At 51.3% G+C, this 20,123-nt stretch overlaps 10 protein-coding genes across 10 annotated transcripts; 7 read left to right on the top strand and 3 right to left on the bottom strand.

The window, feature by feature from the left end:
• Positions 1 to 328: 328 nt before the first annotated feature.
• K489DRAFT_411302 (proteinase) lies at positions 329 to 2,342 on the top strand (the record flags this gene model as incomplete). Its single annotated transcript, XM_033607791.1, has 6 exons — positions 329 to 678; positions 749 to 790; positions 870 to 1,126; positions 1,187 to 1,298; positions 1,382 to 2,072; positions 2,217 to 2,342. The coding sequence occupies 6 exons, from the start codon at positions 329 to 331 to the stop codon at positions 2,340 to 2,342; spliced, it is 1,578 nt and encodes a 525-aa protein (XP_033457907.1).
• Positions 2,343 to 2,921: 579 nt separating this feature from the next.
• K489DRAFT_341345 (uncharacterized protein) lies at positions 2,922 to 3,894 on the top strand. The gene is made up of 2 exons (XM_033602282.1): positions 2,922 to 3,531; positions 3,589 to 3,894. Exons 1-2 carry the CDS (start codon positions 2,995 to 2,997, stop codon positions 3,649 to 3,651), a joined length of 600 nt encoding a protein of 199 aa, XP_033457906.1. The 5' UTR covers positions 2,922 to 2,994; the 3' UTR covers positions 3,652 to 3,894.
• A 945-nt stretch (positions 3,895 to 4,839) lies between these two features.
• On the top strand, positions 4,840 to 6,069 carry K489DRAFT_381908 (glycosyltransferase family 57 protein). Its single transcript, XM_033605244.1, has one exon. It carries the CDS (start codon positions 4,867 to 4,869, stop codon positions 6,043 to 6,045), a length of 1,179 nt encoding a protein of 392 aa, XP_033457905.1. The 5' UTR covers positions 4,840 to 4,866; the 3' UTR covers positions 6,046 to 6,069.
• Positions 6,070 to 6,411: 342 nt separating this feature from the next.
• On the top strand, positions 6,412 to 7,692 carry K489DRAFT_322768 (RNI-like protein; the record flags this gene model as incomplete). The annotated part of the gene is made up of 1 exon (XM_033601645.1): positions 6,412 to 7,692. One exon carries the CDS (start codon positions 6,412 to 6,414, stop codon positions 7,690 to 7,692), a length of 1,281 nt encoding a protein of 426 aa, XP_033457904.1.
• Positions 7,693 to 7,898: 206 nt separating this feature from the next.
• Positions 7,899 to 8,948, bottom strand: K489DRAFT_371846 (Undecaprenyl diphosphate synthase; the record flags this gene model as incomplete). Its single annotated transcript, XM_033603268.1, has 1 exon — positions 7,899 to 8,948. The coding sequence occupies one exon, from the start codon at positions 8,946 to 8,948 to the stop codon at positions 7,899 to 7,901; it is 1,050 nt and encodes a 349-aa protein (XP_033457903.1).
• Positions 8,949 to 9,525: 577 nt separating this feature from the next.
• On the bottom strand, positions 9,526 to 10,563 carry K489DRAFT_432788 (putative epoxide hydrolase). The gene is made up of 2 exons (XM_033608495.1): positions 10,426 to 10,563; positions 9,526 to 10,358 (listed from the first exon to the last, which is right to left on the bottom strand). The coding sequence occupies exons 1-2, from the start codon at positions 10,477 to 10,479 to the stop codon at positions 9,591 to 9,593; spliced, it is 822 nt and encodes a 273-aa protein (XP_033457902.1). The 5' UTR covers positions 10,480 to 10,563; the 3' UTR covers positions 9,526 to 9,590.
• An 802-nt stretch (positions 10,564 to 11,365) lies between these two features.
• On the bottom strand, positions 11,366 to 13,129 carry K489DRAFT_371844 (uncharacterized protein; the record flags this gene model as incomplete). The annotated part of the gene is made up of 1 exon (XM_033603267.1): positions 11,366 to 13,129. The coding sequence occupies one exon, from the start codon at positions 13,127 to 13,129 to the stop codon at positions 11,366 to 11,368; it is 1,764 nt and encodes a 587-aa protein (XP_033457901.1).
• Positions 13,130 to 13,855: 726 nt separating this feature from the next.
• K489DRAFT_322296 (glycosyltransferase family 62 protein) lies at positions 13,856 to 15,118 on the top strand (the record flags this gene model as incomplete). The annotated part of the gene is made up of 3 exons (XM_033601617.1): positions 13,856 to 14,774; positions 14,833 to 15,026; positions 15,098 to 15,118. The coding sequence occupies 3 exons, from the start codon at positions 13,856 to 13,858 to the stop codon at positions 15,116 to 15,118; spliced, it is 1,134 nt and encodes a 377-aa protein (XP_033457900.1).
• Positions 15,119 to 17,014: 1,896 nt separating this feature from the next.
• On the top strand, positions 17,015 to 17,425 carry K489DRAFT_381900 (uncharacterized protein). The gene has a single exon (XM_033605243.1). The coding sequence runs from the start codon at positions 17,094 to 17,096 to the stop codon at positions 17,415 to 17,417; it is 324 nt and encodes a 107-aa protein (XP_033457899.1). The 5' UTR covers positions 17,015 to 17,093; the 3' UTR covers positions 17,418 to 17,425.
• Positions 17,426 to 18,309: 884 nt separating this feature from the next.
• Positions 18,310 to 19,724, top strand: K489DRAFT_258852 (uncharacterized protein). Its single transcript, XM_033600027.1, has 3 exons — positions 18,310 to 18,616; positions 18,678 to 19,636; positions 19,710 to 19,724. The coding sequence occupies exon 2, from the start codon at positions 18,686 to 18,688 to the stop codon at positions 19,517 to 19,519; it is 834 nt and encodes a 277-aa protein (XP_033457898.1). The 5' UTR covers positions 18,310 to 18,616; positions 18,678 to 18,685; the 3' UTR covers positions 19,520 to 19,636; positions 19,710 to 19,724.
• The last annotated feature ends 399 nt before the right edge of the window (positions 19,725 to 20,123 follow it).

Below are 20,123 nucleotides of genomic sequence, written 5' to 3'. Positions count from 1 at the left end.
CGCTGTCCGCTGTTAGCCACCAACAAGGCCATGCACAGAGCACACCTTGTCAACACGTGTAAGCATACAAACGATTCGGGATGCCGGCGACGGCCATGGCGCATCTTGAGAATTACATGTGTGATGAGCTCCGACCGCCCTTCACAATCGCTGGAGCGGCTATTGGCGCTGTCCAAAAAGATATAAAGTGTCACGATGTCTGTCACCCCCAAGGACTCTCTGAAATCTCCCTTGCTCACAAGGAACCTGTCTGCTATCTCCTTTTGGATACATTGAGCCTCCTTTGCCCCTCTTCATCCTTCGATTGGGCGTCTGGCATATGGCGGCAATGTTTCTAAATGGATCCCGAGCGCGGCTCTTGTTGTGTTTACTGGCTTTGTCAACGTGCACCACTGCGACTGCGATAGCCAATTCGTCCAGCGCGGGATCCAGCAGCTACAACAAGACCATCGTCTGGACCCCATGCGGGTTGAATTCGACCGTCCCTCTTCTCTGTGGTACTCTCGATGTGCCGCTTGACTACTCGGCAACCGGTGGCAATGTCTCCACTTTGACATTGAAATTGGCAAAATTGCCCAGTTCCCAGCAGCCGTCGCGAGGGAGTATCCTCGTTAATCCGGGCGGACCTGGTTACGGAGGTCGCAACGCACTGATAGGCCTGGGCCCTCTAATTCAAAAGTTTGTACCAAACCTCTAAATCCTCCATGTTGTCGCAAGTGATTTGTGGCAGCTCTGATTCGAATTGCAGTACTACTGGCGGCTTTTTTGACATTGTATCATGGGATCCCAGGTGAGTGACATGCACCGCTGTAGCCGAAAAAATGCAGTATACTCCGTAGAGCGGCAAAGCTAATGCCGTGATGCTCTAGGGGAACCGGCGACACGATCCCTGTGTCATGCTTTTCTGACGCTGTGCAGCGAGCTAGACTCAGCGCGATCTTGCCTTCGGCTGTTGATCCGTCAGATGTGTCGCTAGGACAAGGATGGGCAGTGGCAGAAATTATCGCATCCGCGTGCTCGAAGGCACTCGCGGAAACTGGAACTTTGCTCGGAACCGCATTTGTTGCGCGCGATATGAGGCACATCGTGGATGCTCTGGGTGAGGATGGCTTGCTACGGTATTGGGGTGCGCGAACGGCGATTTTCAAAGAAATCGTGAGGCAGCTTGTTCTGACATTTGCTACAGGATTTTCATATGGAACTGCTCTAGGCATGACGTTCGCTGCCATGTTCCCCGACAAGGTCGACCGAGTGATAATAGATGGCGTGTTAAATCCCCATGAGTATTACGCAGGCCGGTACGTCTCACTATAGCCTCCTGTTTCTCCTTCTCAGCATTTGCATCATTTTGGATGAAAGCCCTGACGATATGACAATATAGAGACGTCCAGCAGGCCACAGACTCAGATGCGACTTACGCCGGTTTTATTGCGAGCTGTCAGCTCTCTCCTGAGCGTTGTCCCCTCGTCTCGTACGCTCAGGGGAAGAGCCAGAGTCTTTTCGAAATTATCACGCAACTGCTGAAGGATCTCAAGCGCAGTCCTTTAGCGTTCGGCCCGGACCCCACCACTCAGTATGTCGATTATGGGACCCTCAAGGCCTTCATGTATGAAGCCCTCAAAACTCCGTCGCTTTTGCCAATTATCTCGTCTTTACTCCGGTCCATCCTGGAGCGAGACGGACCAGCGGTCACGTCATCGATCCAATTGCTCTCGACTACAAGCCCGCCGGTTTTTCCTGAGACGATCCTTCCAGAACAAATATGGGCGATCCGTTGCAGCGACAGTGCCTTCCGTGCGTCCAATCTCACGGATCTGCTACCGCTCGCCGACGAGTTCTTCGGGCGGAGTGAGTTCGCTGGAGATGTCCTGGTCGCGGCACAGGTGCTGCCATGCTCTCGGTGGCCGTTTCGAGCCAAGGAGATCTACAATGGCGGGTTTAAGAACATTGCAACTCGACACCCTATCATGTTCATCGGCAACACGTTCGATCCGATAACACCCCTAGTGTCGGCCCGAAATGCCAGTGCCGCGTTTAACGGAAGCCAAGTTCTCGCTCAGAACGGTTACGGAGTAAGTACAGCCCTACTTCCCCTTTTACTGTTTTCGTTCCATGTTCGACCTCTTCATCAATCTTCATGTGTGAAAATGCCTTTCCTTGCAAACGTTATGAATTATTATGAAACTCATACTGACCATGTCTTTTCTTGGCAATAGCATTGTTCAGTCGCCCAAAGCTCCGCCTGTACCGACAGGCACGTGAAGCAATACTTCCTGAATGGCACACTTCCTGCGCCTGGTACTGTTTGCCAGACCGACACCGCGCTGTTTGCACCGCCGTAATGGACTGAAAAACATTTTGTCGAAACACAGATTCGAACACTTTCGCATACCGAGCTTCTTGAGCAGAACCACAGCAATGATCCATTCCTTTCAAACAGCGAGTCGGCCATCTGAAATGAGTGCGGCGCAAGAGACCCTCTTTACGCGGCCAAATCTACCTGGACCAGAGGTCCAAGTGGAATATCCTGATAAGATAGGGAACGACGACCGAACGTGTTCAACAAGTCGTATGATAGAGCTGCGATTTGAGCAGACAATTAGAAGATCCAGCATCAATTTTTAATCTTGTTCTGCGCAATGGTATTAAGTGTTTTGCCAAAAAGTTTGTGCTCTCATATGATAATGCTCCGCGTATAACGCCACCTAAAGCAGGCTGTTCCACAGCTTACATCCTTTACGCTCATTTTCGCCCTCGTAGATTATGAGATCGACAACCTTGGGATATCAAGACAAAGGATTGCCACAACATGTCCACAATTTAAAGTTTTTGTCTGGTGGAACTGCGCCTCGTTGCTAGGGCGTCGTTACATAAATAAGTAGATAAGTACTTTGGTTTTTTCGTTGATATGTCCTAGCACTGTCATTTTTTGCACATTCCAAGGCTTGATTTTTGAGAAAGCATAATCTTTGGCACCACAATCCCTCCGGCCTTATGTCCTCTCCCATAGTTCTCTTTGGCGACGAGCATATCGTTGCTCAGCGCACGACGCTAAAGACGCGACAAAAGACATGGTCCTTTGTGAAACACACGGGTCGCAGCTTCGAGATCTCTATCAATGGCGATGGTAACCCTCTATTCACCGTCGAAACTAAGCATTGGGGAAAATTGCGAACGCTCAAGGACACGACCGGGACCACCATTTGCACTCTTAATCATTCCTACCTATCAAGCGAAGACTGCTGGACCGTTGTCCGTGACAACAAAACTCTGCTATCCGTTCGATACACATGGTCGCCGCCAGGATGCTCCATTCTCTTTGAAGGATTATCCAACGGTCACGCCGAACCTCCGCAACTCAAGATCCACCGAACGAGTAAATGGCTGGGCAGTTTCAGCGTCCAGCTCGACAGCGGCGAAGAGATGGCAAAGTCCCGCTGTACCAACATGAGCCCGTCTTTCACGAGCATGCTGAAGGTGTCACCGCCGACCTGGGAAATGGAAATTCCCGAGAACTCGGACCTTGTGCTGGTAAATTCGAATACATATCCTGGGATCATACCATATTTCTGATCTAACGCTCTCCAGGCGGCACTCATTTCTGTCATTCTATCAGATCTCTATTCTGAATTGCACTTGCTTATGATCTAGGACCTGGGAATGCTGACGTCGATGCTTCAGGCAAGGTGGCGGTGATACGCGAGCGTCGACCTTTGTGTCGTATTCAAGAGGTTTGATGGTTAGAATGACGACAGCATGAGACCAATCTTGAACGGAACGCGTGGTCCACAATTCTCTCGAGAGCCGTTTTGGAAGGTCGTGTAGATAGTCCGTGTCTACGGGAATCGATTTAGCATCTTTGCGGGTCCGACGTCCAATCTAACGTTACATGCAATTATATTCGACGTGAGGTGTTGTGAGTGGTGTATTTATGGGCTTTATGATGACCATCTGACCGCAGCAAGACTTGGTTGCAGGCATATCGCTCCTGGCCAGACCATGCGTCCAAGCAATTCACTCTACGATTGTAACAGTATCGTCGCCGTCACTGCAGTCTCAACTTCGAAGAGCCCGTGAAGTCGCGTCTTAGGCTTCTGGCGACGTTGGTGACAGTCACGTGACAGCGGAGGGCCAGATTCGCGCATTGTCAACGTCGCCTGCACGTGATTTCACATCTCAAAGACATCGTCGACATTGTCGTTGTGAATACTGTTCTCGCCATCAGCCCACATGATGCGCCGGTGACTGTTTTCTGTCCTATCAAATACCATGGCGCCGTCACATCGTCCAAGGCGGAAGCGCAAGGTCGAATTCACCACCGGCAGCATCAATGGCAGCATTATCCTGGATGCATCATCGGGCCAGGAGAAACCAGCCTTTCCTTTGGTCGCATTCCTTTGGCCAGCAAAGGCACACTTTTCAGCATGGACTGTTGTTTCCTGTATCTTGATGGTGGTTGGTCTCTTCCGATGGAGTACCTCCTTGTGGCCTTACTCAGGCTTTCAGCGGCCGCCAATGCATGGCGATTTTGAGGCTCAACGACACTGGATGGAATTGACCATCAATTTGCCGGTCACACATTGGTACTTTCATGATCTGGAATGGTGGGGCCTGGACTATCCGCCTTTGACTGCGTATCATTCCTGGATCCTTGGCACGGTGGGAAATCTGTTCGACCCATCATGGTTCGCTCTTTATCTTTCACGTGGTCTCGACGATGCCGACCTCAAGGTCTACATGAGGTCAACAGTCGCAGTCTCCGAATATCTCCTATACATTCCAGCAGTCGTGATCTGCGTACGCCACTTTGCCCGATTGTACAACATCAATGCCTGGGAATCATCCATCGCGCTGGCGGCCATCCTGATGCAGCCCGCAACCATTCTCATTGACTACGGACACTTCCAATATAATACGGTCATGCTCGGCTTCGTCGTGGCTACGATCGCCAGTATGATCTCTGGCTCATTACTCTGGAGCTGCGTGTTCTTCGTGGCTTCTCTCGGCTTCAAGCAGATGGCTCTTTTCTATGCGCCAGTGGTTGCAGCATTTCTGGCAGGCAGCTGCTTTTTTCCACGAATCGACATACCACGCTTCGTCAGCATCGCAATTGTCACCGTCCTTTCCTTTGCTGTACTTTTCTTGCCACTTTTGGCTGGCACGGCCTACGACACAATGCGGTCAGTACCATTGCCTGCCGGAACTCCTCTGCCGCCCTTACTCCAAGCTCTTCCGTTTGAGCTATCCGAAACGGCAGCATACTATCCGTATGTTGTTCAGATCGCCCAAGCGATTCATCGCATTTTTCCATTCGCCCGAGGCCTCTTTGAAGACAAAGTGGCCAACATATGGTGTACCATCCATGCATCCGGAATCCATAAGCTCAACCAGTACGACCAAGCTCTGCTGAGTAAAGCTGCGCTGGGTCTGACGCTGACATCCATCATTCCCCCATGCCTCGTGGTGTTTCTCAATCCCAAAAAGGAGCTGGTTCCGCTCGCTTTTGCAACGACAGCCTGGGGTTTCTTTCTCTGCTCATATCAAGTGCATGAGAAGAATGTGCTATTGCCGCTCTTACCAATGACACTCCTGCTCTCGGTCGAGAATGGTCTCAGACCAGCTGTGCGAGCCTGGGTGGGCTATGCTAATCTACTCGCCTGCTGGACCATGTTTCCGCTACTGGCAAGAGATGAGCTGCGAACTCCATATGCTGTGCTGACTTTGCTCTGGGCTTACCTCACGGGCTTGCCGCCGTTTGATCTTTCGGCATATCTTCAACCAACCAGCGACGGCGGACTCAACTGGTTATCACGAATCATCCATTTGGGAACTTTCGCAGTCGCAATCGTATGGCACGGTGTAGAGTACTTTGTCAAGCCGCCAACATCGAAACCCGATTTGTGGTTGGTTGCAAACGTCTGCGTTGGTGCGGCTGGATTTGGGCTGTGCTACTTGTGGTGTTTATGGAATTTGATCTCGCAGAGCGGCGCACTGGATTTATTAGGTTCGTCAAAACGCAAAGTGGACGTGAAGAAGACTCAATAGATCTTCACTTAGCATAGCGATCGGAATTCATCACCAAACCCGCTCCGGCGACATGGGTAGAGTCCGCACACTGTCTATCTGAGCCTGTGTTCCATGAGTAGCTTTCGACTCATCGTGTGAGCACCGTATCACTGATCAAGTGGTTGACGATACTAGACATCCCTGCCAACGGAACTAATCCCTGTGCCTGTCTGGCGATAGGCAGCCCTGCATTTACGGCGGGCACAAGGCGCCCGATAAAGCCGCTCCCCACTAGTGATCCTCGGCCTAGGCCCCACCACAAAACAAACAACAGGTGATATATTTTGGGAAGGCTTCCACCTACATTGTTTTCCTGGTCGCACCTTTTGTCATAAATCATACATCATGGCCAAAACTTTCAGTCTCCGAGGACAGGCTCTCAAGCTGAACACCGCCGCTGACCTGGAAGCCCACATCCAGCCTTTGGTGGACAACCAGAACGTGGAGGAAGTACATTTCGAGGGCAACACCATCGGAGTCGAGGCTTCTGAAGCGCTAGCTAAGATTCTCGCGACCAAGAAGACTCTTCAACATGCCAACCTCGCTGACCTCTTCACCGGTCGACTACTGTCCGAAATTCCTCCTGCTCTAGACGCACTGCTCAAGGCTCTTCTGCAGTGCCCAAAGTTGCACACGATCAACCTCAACGACAACGCATTCGGTTTGAACACAGTCGAGCCTCTGCGACACTTCCTCAGCCAACATACTCCCCTCCAGCACCTTTACCTGAACAACAATGGTCTCGGTCCCAAAGCAGGCGCGATAGTTGGCGAGGCTCTTGTTCAACTGGCAGAGAGCAAGGAAGCTGCGCGAAAAGAGGGCAAGGATGTTCCTGATCTGGAGACGGTCATCTGCGGACGCAATCGATTGGAGACTGGCAGCATGGCAGCTTGGGTGAAGGCATACACGGCCAACAACAAGGTCAAGACCGTCAAGATGGTGCAAAACGGAATTCGCCAGGAGGGCATTGCGACACTCCTGCAGCATGGTCTTTCAAATTGCACTCAGCTCGACACATTGGATCTCCAGGACAACACATTCACCGTACTTGCCGCCAAGACTCTGAGCACTGTTCTCACCAAATGGACGCAATTGCGTGACTTGGGCATCGGTGACTGCCTCTTGTCTGGTCGAGGTGGTCGGCTTCTCGGCGCAACCTTGGCCAAGGGCGCCAACGCAAAGATCGAGGTGCTTCGCCTACAATTCAATGATATCGATGCAAAGGGTGTCGCTGCCATCACGGAAGCAGCCAGCTCGGCCTCAGCACTCCCAAGATTGCGACGTGTCGAACTCAATGGTAACAAATTCGCCGAGGAGGACCCCAACATTGAGAAGCTGCAGGAGATTCTGTCGAAGCGGAAAGAGGAAGAGGCGGAGTCATACCTCGGCGTCGATGTGGATGATGAGGATGCGTGGGGGGTTGACGAGCTAGATGAGCTCGACGACGATGACGAAGATGAGGAGGAGGAGGATGAAGCAGAGGACGACGAGGATGAGGAAGTTGCTGCAAAGGAAGAGAAGGTTGTCAAAACTGCCGACGCTGCGGAGAACACCACCGTGGCTGAGAAGCAGGACAAGGACGTGGATGATCTGGCGGACGCCCTTGGCAAGACGCAGCTCAAATAGAAAAGAAAAAATCGGAAAAAAAATGACGGGCTATGAGAAGGAATAGGTAGAAAGAGTCAGATCAGGATCTCACTGCTCGAATTCAAGAACATAGTGGGCTTTTAGGGAACAGCGTTGAATAGGGAACCAAAAGTTTCGTTCAATCGACGAAGCACTCGCGCAACCATAAACGAAAGCGAATTATCTGTTAGATCTCTAGGGATGATTTATCTACCGATCCTGAATTCTGCCTTGGCGTACTTGTACAGCGCCTGGAGGAAGATTTGATACCCGACACCACCCTCGTGGTCCTGGGCATAGAAAATCTCCGTGAGCCGGACCTGCCACGGCGGGTATCCCTCCAAAACCACACGTCCGCCGAACAGAATCAGGAGATCCGGCTCGCCCATGACGCTCTCGCTGATCTCAGCGTCAATCAAGTCCCCACTGATGTCCGCAGGTGATAACTTTCCGCGCTGGCTCATCTCGGCGAGCGTCTTGGTCAAATCGACGAAGGTCTGGCGGCCGTCCGTCTCGTCGATCAGGAGAATGGTCAAATGGTGCGGCGAGGCAACATTGCTCACTTCTGGATCGTCATCATGGCCGTCATCTGCGATCTGTGGGCCTGGCGAATGAGGCGGACTGTATGACGGCACATGAGGCGCGCGCAGGGAAAAGGTCGGCTTCGAAGCTGCCGAGGCGCCAAAGTAAGTGGCTAGGCTACGCGAGATGCGACGATGAAGGTGTGGTTGCGTCGCCTTCAATATGCCAGTCCGCTCGTAGATCGAAAGTGTTGTGATTCCGGCGCTCGCGGTCCATGCGGCCAGCTCGCAAGCGTCGTGTAGGAGTGTTTCCAAGCCATCCTTTTTGTCTCCGTCTGCTTGTAGTTCCAAGATCACACTCAAGTGCTTTGGGACTTTTGCCAACTTTTTCACGTCGCGCTGGATGAGCTCAGGTGTGTGATGATGGTAGTATATCAACGACAACACCTGGTTGTGAATCGCATTGTATACCTTGCGCAGGTTGATGTAGACCGAGAAAATAATGTGAACGATATTGAATATTAATGTATAGAGAAGGTGACGCAATGCCGGGCGAACTCGCTGCTTGTGGTGAAAGAGCAAGCCTTGTTTCTTTGACGAGTGAGGAGACTGTGCCGGTTGAGGTCGCTCTGGTAGATATGGTTTCAAGAGCCTCTCACGCTCGGCAGCAGTGAGCCTGTTGCCATAAGCGTCGGTGTCGTGGTGGAAAGCCTGAGCTTTGCGCAGGCTGACCATTGTAAAGGGTAAATCAAGATGCTGTAGGTGTAAGTGAATGGTGGTTCAATTTTGGACGGCGACAGCTCGGCTTATATCAGATGTCCAGCATCTGAGTATGTGCACTTGGTGGAGCAACCAACGGCGTTCGGTCAGGACAGGAAACGGCAGAAATAAAAGAGCGTGGGTGAACGATCCATGGATGCAATTGAGGAAAGTGTTCTTGGTCGGAACAGTTGGAGAACAGACGGAGGGAGGATGACGCGCCAACAAGAGCCAAGCCACAACACGACGACGACGTCTTCCTCTCTGCCGTGCACTTGGCCCGCTAAACAAATACGCCATTGCGTGTGCGCTCAGCCGGCTTTTGGCATGTGATTAGGGTTGGGGTTGTTGACATCTCAAGGTTGATCGTCATCTGGGTTTTCATGAGGTCCATGGGTATTTTGTGACCATTTGATCCTTCCAAAGCACCCTTACGGACCTTAATATATGTCGGGAGCCATTGTATCACAATTCCCAAGGCAGAGTTGGGCCTTTGGCGTGGGTCTTCTGCCACATCTCTACATGTATTCAACATCGCAGTAGATCATGGGTTGCCTGTGGTAGACACCTGCCACTGACTGAAAAGGGTTTACGAGAAATCATAACATCTCATATATTTCATAGCTGAGCCTTCTCTGAACTCAAAGTGAGACCAGTCAATTTCTCGAGCTCCGCGACCGCAAGATTCGCCTTGCCAAGTTGCACTTTGATCGTGTTGAAACCAAGCTGCTTTGCCGTCCGCAAATTCGTTCCGATATCATCGAGAAAGGTAATATCTTGAGGGCGGACACCCATTCCGTATCCCTTGAGCTTCACAAACTCATGTAGGCGTACCAATGCATACTCGTAGATCCCTTTCTCCGGCTTTCTCATGCCGACATGTGCTGATGAGACGTGAACGTCGAACATACTCCGAAGTTCAGCATTGAATCGTCCATCTACCGTGCTCGGATCGTTGAAAGGATGTTCTGGTGGGAAGATGGTAGTGTTACTCAGAGCACCCAGGACCAATTTGCCCTCGCTGGCATCGGCCGCCCGTCGCAATCGCTTCAATGCAGGGAACATGTGCGGGTCGGGGTTTCGTGCAATGCGCATCATCTCCCAGAACAACTGTTCCGAGTTGATGTCGGGAATCGGCGGAGCCTCTTCAGACCCGCCTGGTTTTCCCGATCGAGCCTTCAATTTGGCATGATACTCGCGCCATAATTTCTCATTGGTCAGATCCCGTTTGAATTCAGCAAAGAAGCTCTTGTCGAGAAGCATCTGGCCTCGCTCGATTTTGCCCCATGCACCTGAAGGCGAATGTGCGATGCTGTGGTTGACCCATCCGACCGGTATGCCATTCTTCTTCTCGTAATCAAGAATCGCTTGGAAAGGAGAGACAACCTAAATGCGTATCGCCATGTCAGTAGTCATATTCAATCGCATTCGACAACAGGCGTTTCGTACTCACGCAAACACCACCAATGTCAAACAGAAGGACTGTGGGGTAGACGGCTGCGCCCATTTTGTTTCGGCGAAGTAAGATATCCTTCGTGGTTATTAACGATACTCTATATCGAAAGGTATTCTAATCTTTTGTGCCCTTGTGGGATCCAATATGCTGTCAATCGACGTGTCTCGAGCCTGACCTCGGTTCGGCGGGAGAGCCACGTGCAGCAGGGCTGGCGACTCGTCGGAAGCAAGTCCGTGCGGAGAACAGTGACATTTTCAAACAAAATGGAGACTCATTGTATTGCACTTGAGCCGCATACATGATCGATGATACATAATTTAAGAGTATGTACACGGCTTCAATTTAATGAAGAGTTCTATACATGTTATTATAAAGACATCATGACTACTAAAAATATTGTACATATTCGTATCAATAGGTTCATTGGCAAACTGAAGCGTTGGTCCACCGAGACCTAGTCTTCAGCTTTCCTCAGCTCGTCCCAGATTTCGCGCAGCGCGATAGCTCGACTCTCGGCTTCCCTCGCCTGATCCTGAGCAGCTTTCTCCTTTCGCTCAATGGCCGCTTTCGCGGGATTCGTCCGACCGTCAATGAAATTGGAAAGAATCTGCCTCTCTGATTTGGTGAAGCCGCGCATCGCATCAATCAGCAGATGCATCGTGCCACATGTCAGCCTCTTCCAATTCTGGTTTCTCTTCCGCAAACTCATCTTTCCCCATTTGACCGATGCCAATTGTCGTATGCGGGCCTCTATGATGTATTCAAAGGTCCGGAGGTTATGCTTCTGCCGCTCATCGTCATCAGTGAGTGACAAAACATGCGCAATGATGTCTGCCACTGCTAGCATTTCGGCAGTGCATTCAACATTCATGATTGGCAGTTGTTCCACATGCATCTTGCGACCAAACAGTCGAGTCTCCGCTTCTTGGACGGTGAGTCACCTGTCCTTGCTAGGCTTCGTTTCTGGGCCGCAGATGGTAAGAGTACCGAACGGTACATCAAGCTTTGACTTGGTCTCCGAGACACCCCATAGATCGTTCGATCTTCGGCTGATCGCCATGCCGCCCTCGGAAAGAATGCCAAACATGTCTGGTATGTGCCTAATTATCGATGCACTACCTCCCGATCGGCCCGCGGGAGGTGAATCCGATGGTATTTCATCTATTGTGGAAGGGATCGGTCCGAATTTTATAATTGGTGTATGAGCTGGGATCGCGTCAGAACTCGAAGTTCCAGCTACCGGAGAGTTGGCGTCATGCAGAGAAGATTCGTTTGCCTGAGGAGCAAGGAGAAACATGATGCTATCGCCCTCGTTGATCATCTCGCCGAGTGCCTCCCGTTGCTGTTTGACGATGGCAGAGGCACCTTCATCCTCGCCGAACGAGAAATTCCATCCTATGTCACCACGTAGCTCCCGGGTGCTGTACTCAAGATCGGGGTCGAGGCTAACGAGTCCAGCTTTTTTGCCCCAGCCTCCACCTCCGGAAAGAACTCGACATAATCGACCACCTTTTCGTAATATCGAAATGATCGCTTCGGATGTTTTGCATATTTCGTTCGGTCCTTGGCCTTCGCGACTTACACTCTTCCATGCGGCTTCCATTTGCTGCTCCTGCATGGCCAGCAAAACTCCAGCTTCGCTCTGTCCAGAGATCTCTTCGCCCCCGATCAAGCGTGGGATGATGAGCGCCCAGACTTGCACGGCTGCAGGAGGTATCGATAAAGACTCGAAGTATCTTGTCACTGCTCTTTCGAGCTCCTCGGATGCTGGCAAAAGAGACTTGTTTTCATCAGCTTGACGTGTCAGATCGGTCAGGTGCATTGCAGCCTGCCAAGAATGTGGTAGCAGTTTCCGGACAATATTTCCCATGGAATTTGCAACTGGACGTGCAGGAGTAAGTGGTACTAATGGTGCACGATAATTAACAGACGGTTTCGCAGGCCCTAGCGTGAAAGGCAGAGTCTCTGATTCAAGGTGTGTCTCTGTACGAAGTTGGAGTTGATCAGTGGCACTCTCGCTGGTGTAATGCGCATGTACTAATGTCGAAGGCAGACCCGTGGAGAACACGGTATGTGATAATGGGAGCTGTAAGGTAGTTTCTGCAGAGTCAAGCGCGAGGTTGAAATTGATGGAACCTGGTTTCTGTGCAGTCGTTTGTAAAAGCGATTGTGATGGACGGAATGCTTTCTTAGGATTGGGCAAGAAAGCGTATGTCAATCCTTCATGAGCGATTTGACTGCCAGTCGGATCAGGGAGACGGTCGACGATGCCGACAATGGCATCCAACGACTGCGCCTGAAAGCCATCCTGCCGGAATGCGCGACTGATGAACTGTAGCGGCAATGTGGAGAGAGACTCATTTCCCGCAAACGAGGGGGTCAGGAATAGCGCGAGTAGAGGTGAGCTGAGTGCAGAGGATGCCGCTGATGCCTTGGAGTCAATTTTGATAGCATCGATGAGATCGCGAACAGATGTAGTCTTCGGCGACGACGATGTCACCATGCCTAAATGGTATGAATCATTTGAATCGTTCGTTGACAATGTAGCAGAACTGAATGGCCTTCCATGATGCTGTTGTGCCCTCGAGGATGATGATGCAGTCCTGATGATCCACTGTTGAGCTCCGGTATATCTTGACCTCACAGAAGGGAGAATTTCGTCGGCAGGAGCGCGACATCGTAGGTAATGATGGCGAATCATCGGATCATCGACTATCTTTCGTCCCTAGACAATAGAGGGCTCAGCACTGAGCCATATGAGATGTGGGTAAAGATGATCTGTTCTAGTTGTCAAGTCGATATCTGCAAGCGACGTCAATATTTATTTCTATCTAGGTACTAGGTAAATGCATGCATTGGATCGACGCATTGAATCATCACTTTTCTCGCTAGGGTTAAGTAATGGCTTACTGGATAAATTAATGCAAGCACTCTATTGGACAAATGACGTAGGCCGATTGTGTGAACCAAGCTGCATACGCTGGGGTTCAGCCGCGCGCACGTTTTCTCACAGCAATTCGGCCACGACATTCTGAAACACAGGCCACGCGTTTATACATCTGCGAGGGTCTCTCCAGTTGACCATGGAATCCCGCGATGGATTCTCCTATGTATCAATCCACTTCACAGACTCATAATCTCTAAACCAGGTCGTCCATACTTCTCTTCCTTTTCTGTCATTCCTGACTCTCTTTTGCGCATTGGCATCTCAGATAGCTGCTGGCGGCAAAGCTGAGCTGTTGAACAGGTCCGCCCAAATTCGATTGTGATGCCGGAGCTGTTGTAAGCTGAACGCACATGTCTGCTGCTGTTTGACTCAGTATTAGCTGTCAATGACCATTTCGTCAACGTCCCGCCAGTGAGAAAGATCATTGCGTGGTCGTGAGTTGGACGTCTGCATCTCCTGACTGGAGCAAATCTGCCTGCCATGCTTGGACCTCGGAGCCCGCGAAGGACGAACCCAATCACTTATGTCCTCGCGAGTGTATTGGGTATCTTCTTCCTATACTTTTTCCTCGCCGACAACACATCAATTTCAGCAATCGCAGTAGCACCTCGGCACTTCCTCAAAAGTAAAGAGGCCGCATCGCACATCCTATCACCACCTTCGCTTCCTTTTCGCAAACCTGCGGCTCTAGGACGAAATGAGCGCCCACCTCCTCCGCCGGTGGTTCACTACTCCATGAACAATATCACATCTTCGAGCGATCCCGTGGGAAACAGAGAGGCGATACTGATCCTTACACCCATGGCGAAATTCTATCAGGAGTACTGGGACAATTTATGCCAACTTTCATATCCTCATGAGTTGATATCTTTGGGATTCATCATTCCGAAGGGAAAGGAGGGTAACTTGGCCACAAAGAAATTGCAAGAGAGGATTGCGAAGACCCAGGCTCCATCCAACAAGAATCGATTCGCGTCAATCACAATATTGCGACAGGAGACCGAATCGGCAGTGTCTCAGGTCGAGTCGCAGCGACATGCGATGGCAGCCCAGAAAGAGCGTCGTGCGGCCATGAGCAAGGCCCGAAACAGTCTGTTGTTTACAACATTGGGTCCTACGACATCGTGGGTGCTATGGTTGGATGCAGATGTCATCGAGACTCCATCTAGTCTGATCCAAGATCTAGCGTCTCATGACAAACCAATTATTGCTCCAAACTGCTGGCAGAGGTACTACGACAAAGAAGAGGGTGCGATGTTGAGACGAGCGTACGACTTCAACAACTGGCAAGATTCCACCACGGCACAGGAGCTGGCTGAAAAGATGGGTCCCGATGATATTATTCTGGAAGGCTATGCCGAAATGGCCACATATCGTACATTGATGGCGCACATGGGAGGTGAGGCGTGGAGCTCGAATATAGAGTGGCTCTCAATTTGCTAATTCGGAACATGCAGATGAGCAAGGCGACCCTGGCACGCTCATGGAGCTAGACGGTGTTGGCGGCACGGCACTTCTCGTCAAGGCCGAAGTGCATCGTGATGGGGCCATGTTCCCACCCTTTTCCTTCTACCATCTGATCGAGACAGAGGGGTTCGCCAAGATGGCCTCGAGGTTAAAATGGCAATCTTATGGTCTGCCTAACTATTTTGTGAGTACCGATCACGATCAACTTTGCGGGTAGCCGAGTACTGTACGACAGGCGGGACTAATCGAGAATAGGTTTATCATTATAATGAGTGACACCGAACGATGTAACGGTCGAACATTCCGGCATTTGTATGGCATGCGTGGTATAGAGCAGAACCTAGGCATTGTGTTGGTTCAATGTACACATAGCGGCGGAATACATTGAAGTTTTGGCGCCGCATTTTAATATTTCGAATGCGATGGGTAGAACACCTTTACAACAATAGTAAGCATAGGCACACCCTCGGCATGTCGGAATTCAGGCGCACGTGCACAGCCGCGTGTGGCAGTGTACAAATTGTCGCAAATCAGGCCTTTGGCTGGCTCACTCGAATATACCATGAGGCCCGTCATGCTGAGCACACCCCTCGAGTGGCACGAGCAGGTTTATTCTTATCATATGATTGATACATGTATGTCATATGCACCAAGGTATTGTGGAAAAGATGCAGTTCTCGAAATGAACCCTGGCGCTTTTTCCCGCCCATGAAGTCAATCGCCATCACCACCACCTCCACCGCCGCCGCCCGCCGCCATCTTACATGCGGATTTCCACGCAGCAAGTCCTCCAGGAATGAACGCTCGCTTGGGCGCATGGGATTTCACTGCTCCTCCGGATCTGAAACATGCGCTGGGCGATCATCGTGGTGTATGGCATCTGCAGGTACCTCACTGTAGAGCCGACTCCCGTTGATCAACCCAGAAGAAAGCGAGAACACGGATACTCCTAGCGCTTGAGGCTCAAAGGAGAATCGTGCACGAGGACAGATCGAGTGGGCTGGGTTCTGGAAGAAGTCTTCTTCTCGGAACACAAAGGCACAAAACCGTGGATGAGACCTTCCGATTCGTGAACTTCTCGCAAGGCTGAAACGGCGATGTCATGTGAAATAGCCGCAGAACTCCTCGAAGCGGTTTAGAAGAAGAAATGTTTTTCTTAAAATGATTCTACGATAGGCTGTATTTTAGGTACAGCACCTGGGCAGTGAAGGATGGTATATGGAGTACCTTCCGAAGTGGGCATGCATGTCTGAAAATAGCATCATGGACATGGCTCTTTCTTTCTTCTGCTTCTTCTTCTCATTATTCCATTTCCTGAAACAACCGCACGTGGGGTTTAGGGGAGACACCTTGCATGCGCATGTTACAGCGCCAGTGAGTGACCTGCAGGTTGTAAAATCGACAGTAGAAGGGGAAAGGGAACAAGCAATCACATGATGCTGGCTCCCGCAAGAAATCCTCCGAGGAGTGTTTCTTCCCCACCAGCCTACCCACCACACCCTCTCACAGTTCCATGAACGTGCCCCTCACAATGGCATGGCACCGCGAATACCCGTGCCGCGTGCGTGTGCCTGGCCGGGTAGAGTTGACCGACCTCACTGGCGACCAGCACTCGAGGTGCACGTGTATGCTGCCGAAAATTTGATACAGATAATGTAGATTATTCGGTACAGAATGTGCCAATGTGTCGCTGTTGTGCATTCACCTTGTATTCTACGGTGCCCAAGGTGCCCAGCGTTCCGCGGGGGAGCATCGTGATGGCCGTGAGCGATATCAGTACTAAAATGATGGGCTTGCAGTAATCGTGATGAGATGGTTTCTAAGACGCCATGGACTGTTTTGAGGCAGTCCACCGACTCAGACCTCTGACGATTGAAAAATATGTACTGAACAGTACCTGCGTATACTTTCCTATATTCGAGTTCGCGGTTTATGTTTTCTTTTCCCCTCGAGCGCGCCGTCGGTCATAGGCCACTTCCAGGTGCATGCATCGCTGCGGCCCGCTGACGGTGCCTAATGTATCCTTAGTCTCCGGTCGTTTCTATTCTCGGGACATTTTCTGCACTTGCTCTGCACGTCCAGTTCGAAAGTGATCAAGTGAGTTCTCTCTCGGTTGCGGCTGTTTCCCCCATCGCATCATTCACGCAGACATTTTCTGTTTGTCTACCCACGACGACATGCTACGTCTTTTGACTACATACCTAGGTACGTTCGCCACTCTGCAGGCGCCTGCTGTACTCGACCTTTGAGAATGACGTCTCCCTTGCCTCGATTGTTAGCGTGTTTCATCTTTGCTCATGGATCTATGTTTGGAGTTCTGGCGGAAGTTTATTTGCGACTGTGCAGCTCGAGGTTTGTGTGCGGCACTATTCTCACATCTCACGCCCTCTCTCGCCTTTCCACGACTGCTTGTGCACGTCGAATTCTAGGTTCGGATGACACTTGCATGGAGATGACGATCCCTGCATCGCGATCCATTTCTTTCTGTGAGAAATCGGTGTGCGACATTCAAGCCGCCATCACTGAACCAGCTGTGTACCATAGCCCGGAATCGCAATTGTCCGGGGCACTGTAATAATTGGGCCCAATGTGCAGAAGAACAAAGTGCTACGTTTGACGAGGGAATAGTGATAAGGCCACCGAGTGCGATAGTAATATGAATGATACAACAGGGATGACAGAGGATGAGCCGCAAGACCAAGCCACGCTCTTGTCTCTGCTCTGTCCATCTGTCTCTTTCCCTGCGCGCGCGATCCTACTGTACTGCTCCCACCTGGAAAGTCCACGAATAGCGGCTTTTGTCCCACACCACGAAGCCACTCCCCACCTCAAGTCAAGCGCATACCTACTAGGTACTAGGTATGCACACCATGCATGTACCGGCGGCCGCGGTTTTTTGCCTTGACCGTTGCACACCTGGGTAGACTTTTTCTCAAAACTTGCATAGACTGCGGACAGACCCACCGAACAGGCAAGCGGACGTTGACCTGGGTAGCCCTGTTCGTCAACAGCCATTGCTGACGTCGGCACTTGCTTGCGGTCACGGCTATTGCATGTGATGGCCGGGGTCGATCGTTGGACAATAAAGTGAATGGCCTCCTCCACTCCATCATGTTGGTGAATGTTTTCGAGACCTCATTTCCTACCTGTATCTTTCCTGTCAAACGACTTTCCTTGCTGTCATATTTCCTTGGTACGACTTCATTTGTTCTTGCTGTTGTTGCTATCGCTTCTGCCCTTTGCATTCCGTTTCGACCTCACCACCCCCCACACCTCTCTCACCATTGTATTGTTGTTCGAGCTGGCCTCACAACTTGCTTCACGAGCCAGGTTCCGAAAGGGCAACCATCCCTGATTCCGAACTCATCTGCTACCGCAATGGCGCAACCAGCCGGTTTAGTCAATCTGATCGAAACCATCGACAACATCCCGCCGGACATCCAGAAATGCCTCTTGACCATTGCCCAATATGGCTGTCGTCCGGATCAAGTCCAGCGTTGGTATACCATTGTTCGGGAATGTTTCGGTGCCGACAACCCCCCTCCTCCTGGGAACCTCTTCGAGCACGAGGTCGTTCTCACTCCGATGGCGCCCGCCATTGGTCCTAATCCCAGTCCGAGAGTCTCGATGGGACCTTCGGGAGTGCCTGTTGCTGCGAAGAACAGGCATGGACTCGGCCTACGTCTTGATCCAACCGCTTATGATGGTATGACAGAGATGAGCCAGACCCCGAGAGCGGCCTACGCACCGACCTCTTTTGTCAGCCCGCCTTCTGTCAGCTCTCACGCAGAATCCGCCATTGACAGCGTAGCATTCTCACCTCTCGCCGTTCCAGGTCCGCACATGACTCCCCGGTCGTCGAATGGTTCTGTTGGCGAGCCAGACGCGGCCGCATACTCTTTCGTCGCTCCGGAAATGTCGACGAATCCGAGCCAACTGGTGGCGCGATATGCGCAGATGCAGGAAATCCCTGCAATGCAACAAGCATCTGCTATGCCAGATTATAACCAGCAGATGAGCTCAACCGACATGGAACTGTTCATGCGTGCTCCGATTGATGCGCCAGCGAAAAAAACACACGTGGCCACACATTCCAACGTGTCCAGCGTCAGCATGACTTCGACAGAGTGGGCCGCTCCCGCTGGAATCCCAGGACCATCACCAGAACCGCGACTGAAACGTCGCAAGCTCTCGACACGAGAACTGGGATCGTCTGCGAAGCAGCAAAGTGCCCGTCGTCAGCACAGCCTATCAATCAGCAGCAATCAGACCCATTCCGATCGACACATCTCGCCACGTACATCACAGCCGCCGCAGGATCGGCCGCACTACATCCCCTACATGTCCTCACCTCAACCCGCAGCGAACGCATACTTCGTGCCCTCGCCCGCCATGATGGCCTCCTCCGCCGGAGGACCACACTTCCCCCCATCGGCCACCATGTCTATGGCCGGCCCGACACCACCCACCGAATCATTCCAGCACTTTCCCGAAGTTCCACAGCCTTCGACTTCCTCATTGTATCAATTCCCGCATCATCCGCACACCATGTACTCAACGGTACCACCTCCGCCGCCCGGACCAGCTACTACGACGACGGCGGCGCACATGACCGCCGCCGCCCCGACACAGTTCATGGCCATGGAGCACCACCCGAACGTGTTCCAATATCACTGAGAGGCCCGAAATCCTTTTTTTGACCTGAAGTTTCTCTTTTCAATCCTCACGCGCTCTACGAAACGCCGAATGAAACGGCGACGAGAAATATGTATTGATGATCTCATATTTCCTCTGGTATTTTCCTCGCATGCTGTTCTTTTAATCCGTCTGCTGTACGTTTTTCTTTTTCTCACTTTCTTCTCTCCAGTTTCCTGTCCACATCTCAGAGATGCACAGCATTTTGTTCCCATGGCGTTTCTCCTTTTCGATGGTTAGAAAAACTCTTCATCACTTGTTTCTTTCTCCTTTCTCAAGCCTCTTCCTCTTTTGAAAAATCGGCCACGAGAAGGCGTAATGGGTCGCGGCGAGAGTTGTTTTGTGTGTTCTGGTTATTTCCTCCTCTTCTTCCTTCTATCTCTCTCTCTCTCTTGCTTGACTGACCGGGACATTGGGGGCGGGCGGGTTTCTCCTTTTGGGCATCCATCTTGTATGATTAATTTTCTTGCGCCCGCACTGTACTGGAGGTTTAACGTCCCTCCCGGCGTCGCGAGCCACCCTATGTAACGAGCCAGCATTGGACACTTTGATCGATAATACTCTTCAACACCGATATGAATTTGCT

Source organism: Dissoconium aciculare (assembly GCF_010015565.1).
Source record: "Dissoconium aciculare CBS 342.82 unplaced genomic scaffold K489scaffold_9, whole genome shotgun sequence".
Taxonomy (NCBI): Eukaryota; Fungi; Ascomycota; class Dothideomycetes; order Mycosphaerellales; family Dissoconiaceae; genus Dissoconium; species Dissoconium aciculare.
Note: the sequence above shows the minus strand (reverse complement) of the source record. Positions and strands in the feature narration are given on the sequence as shown.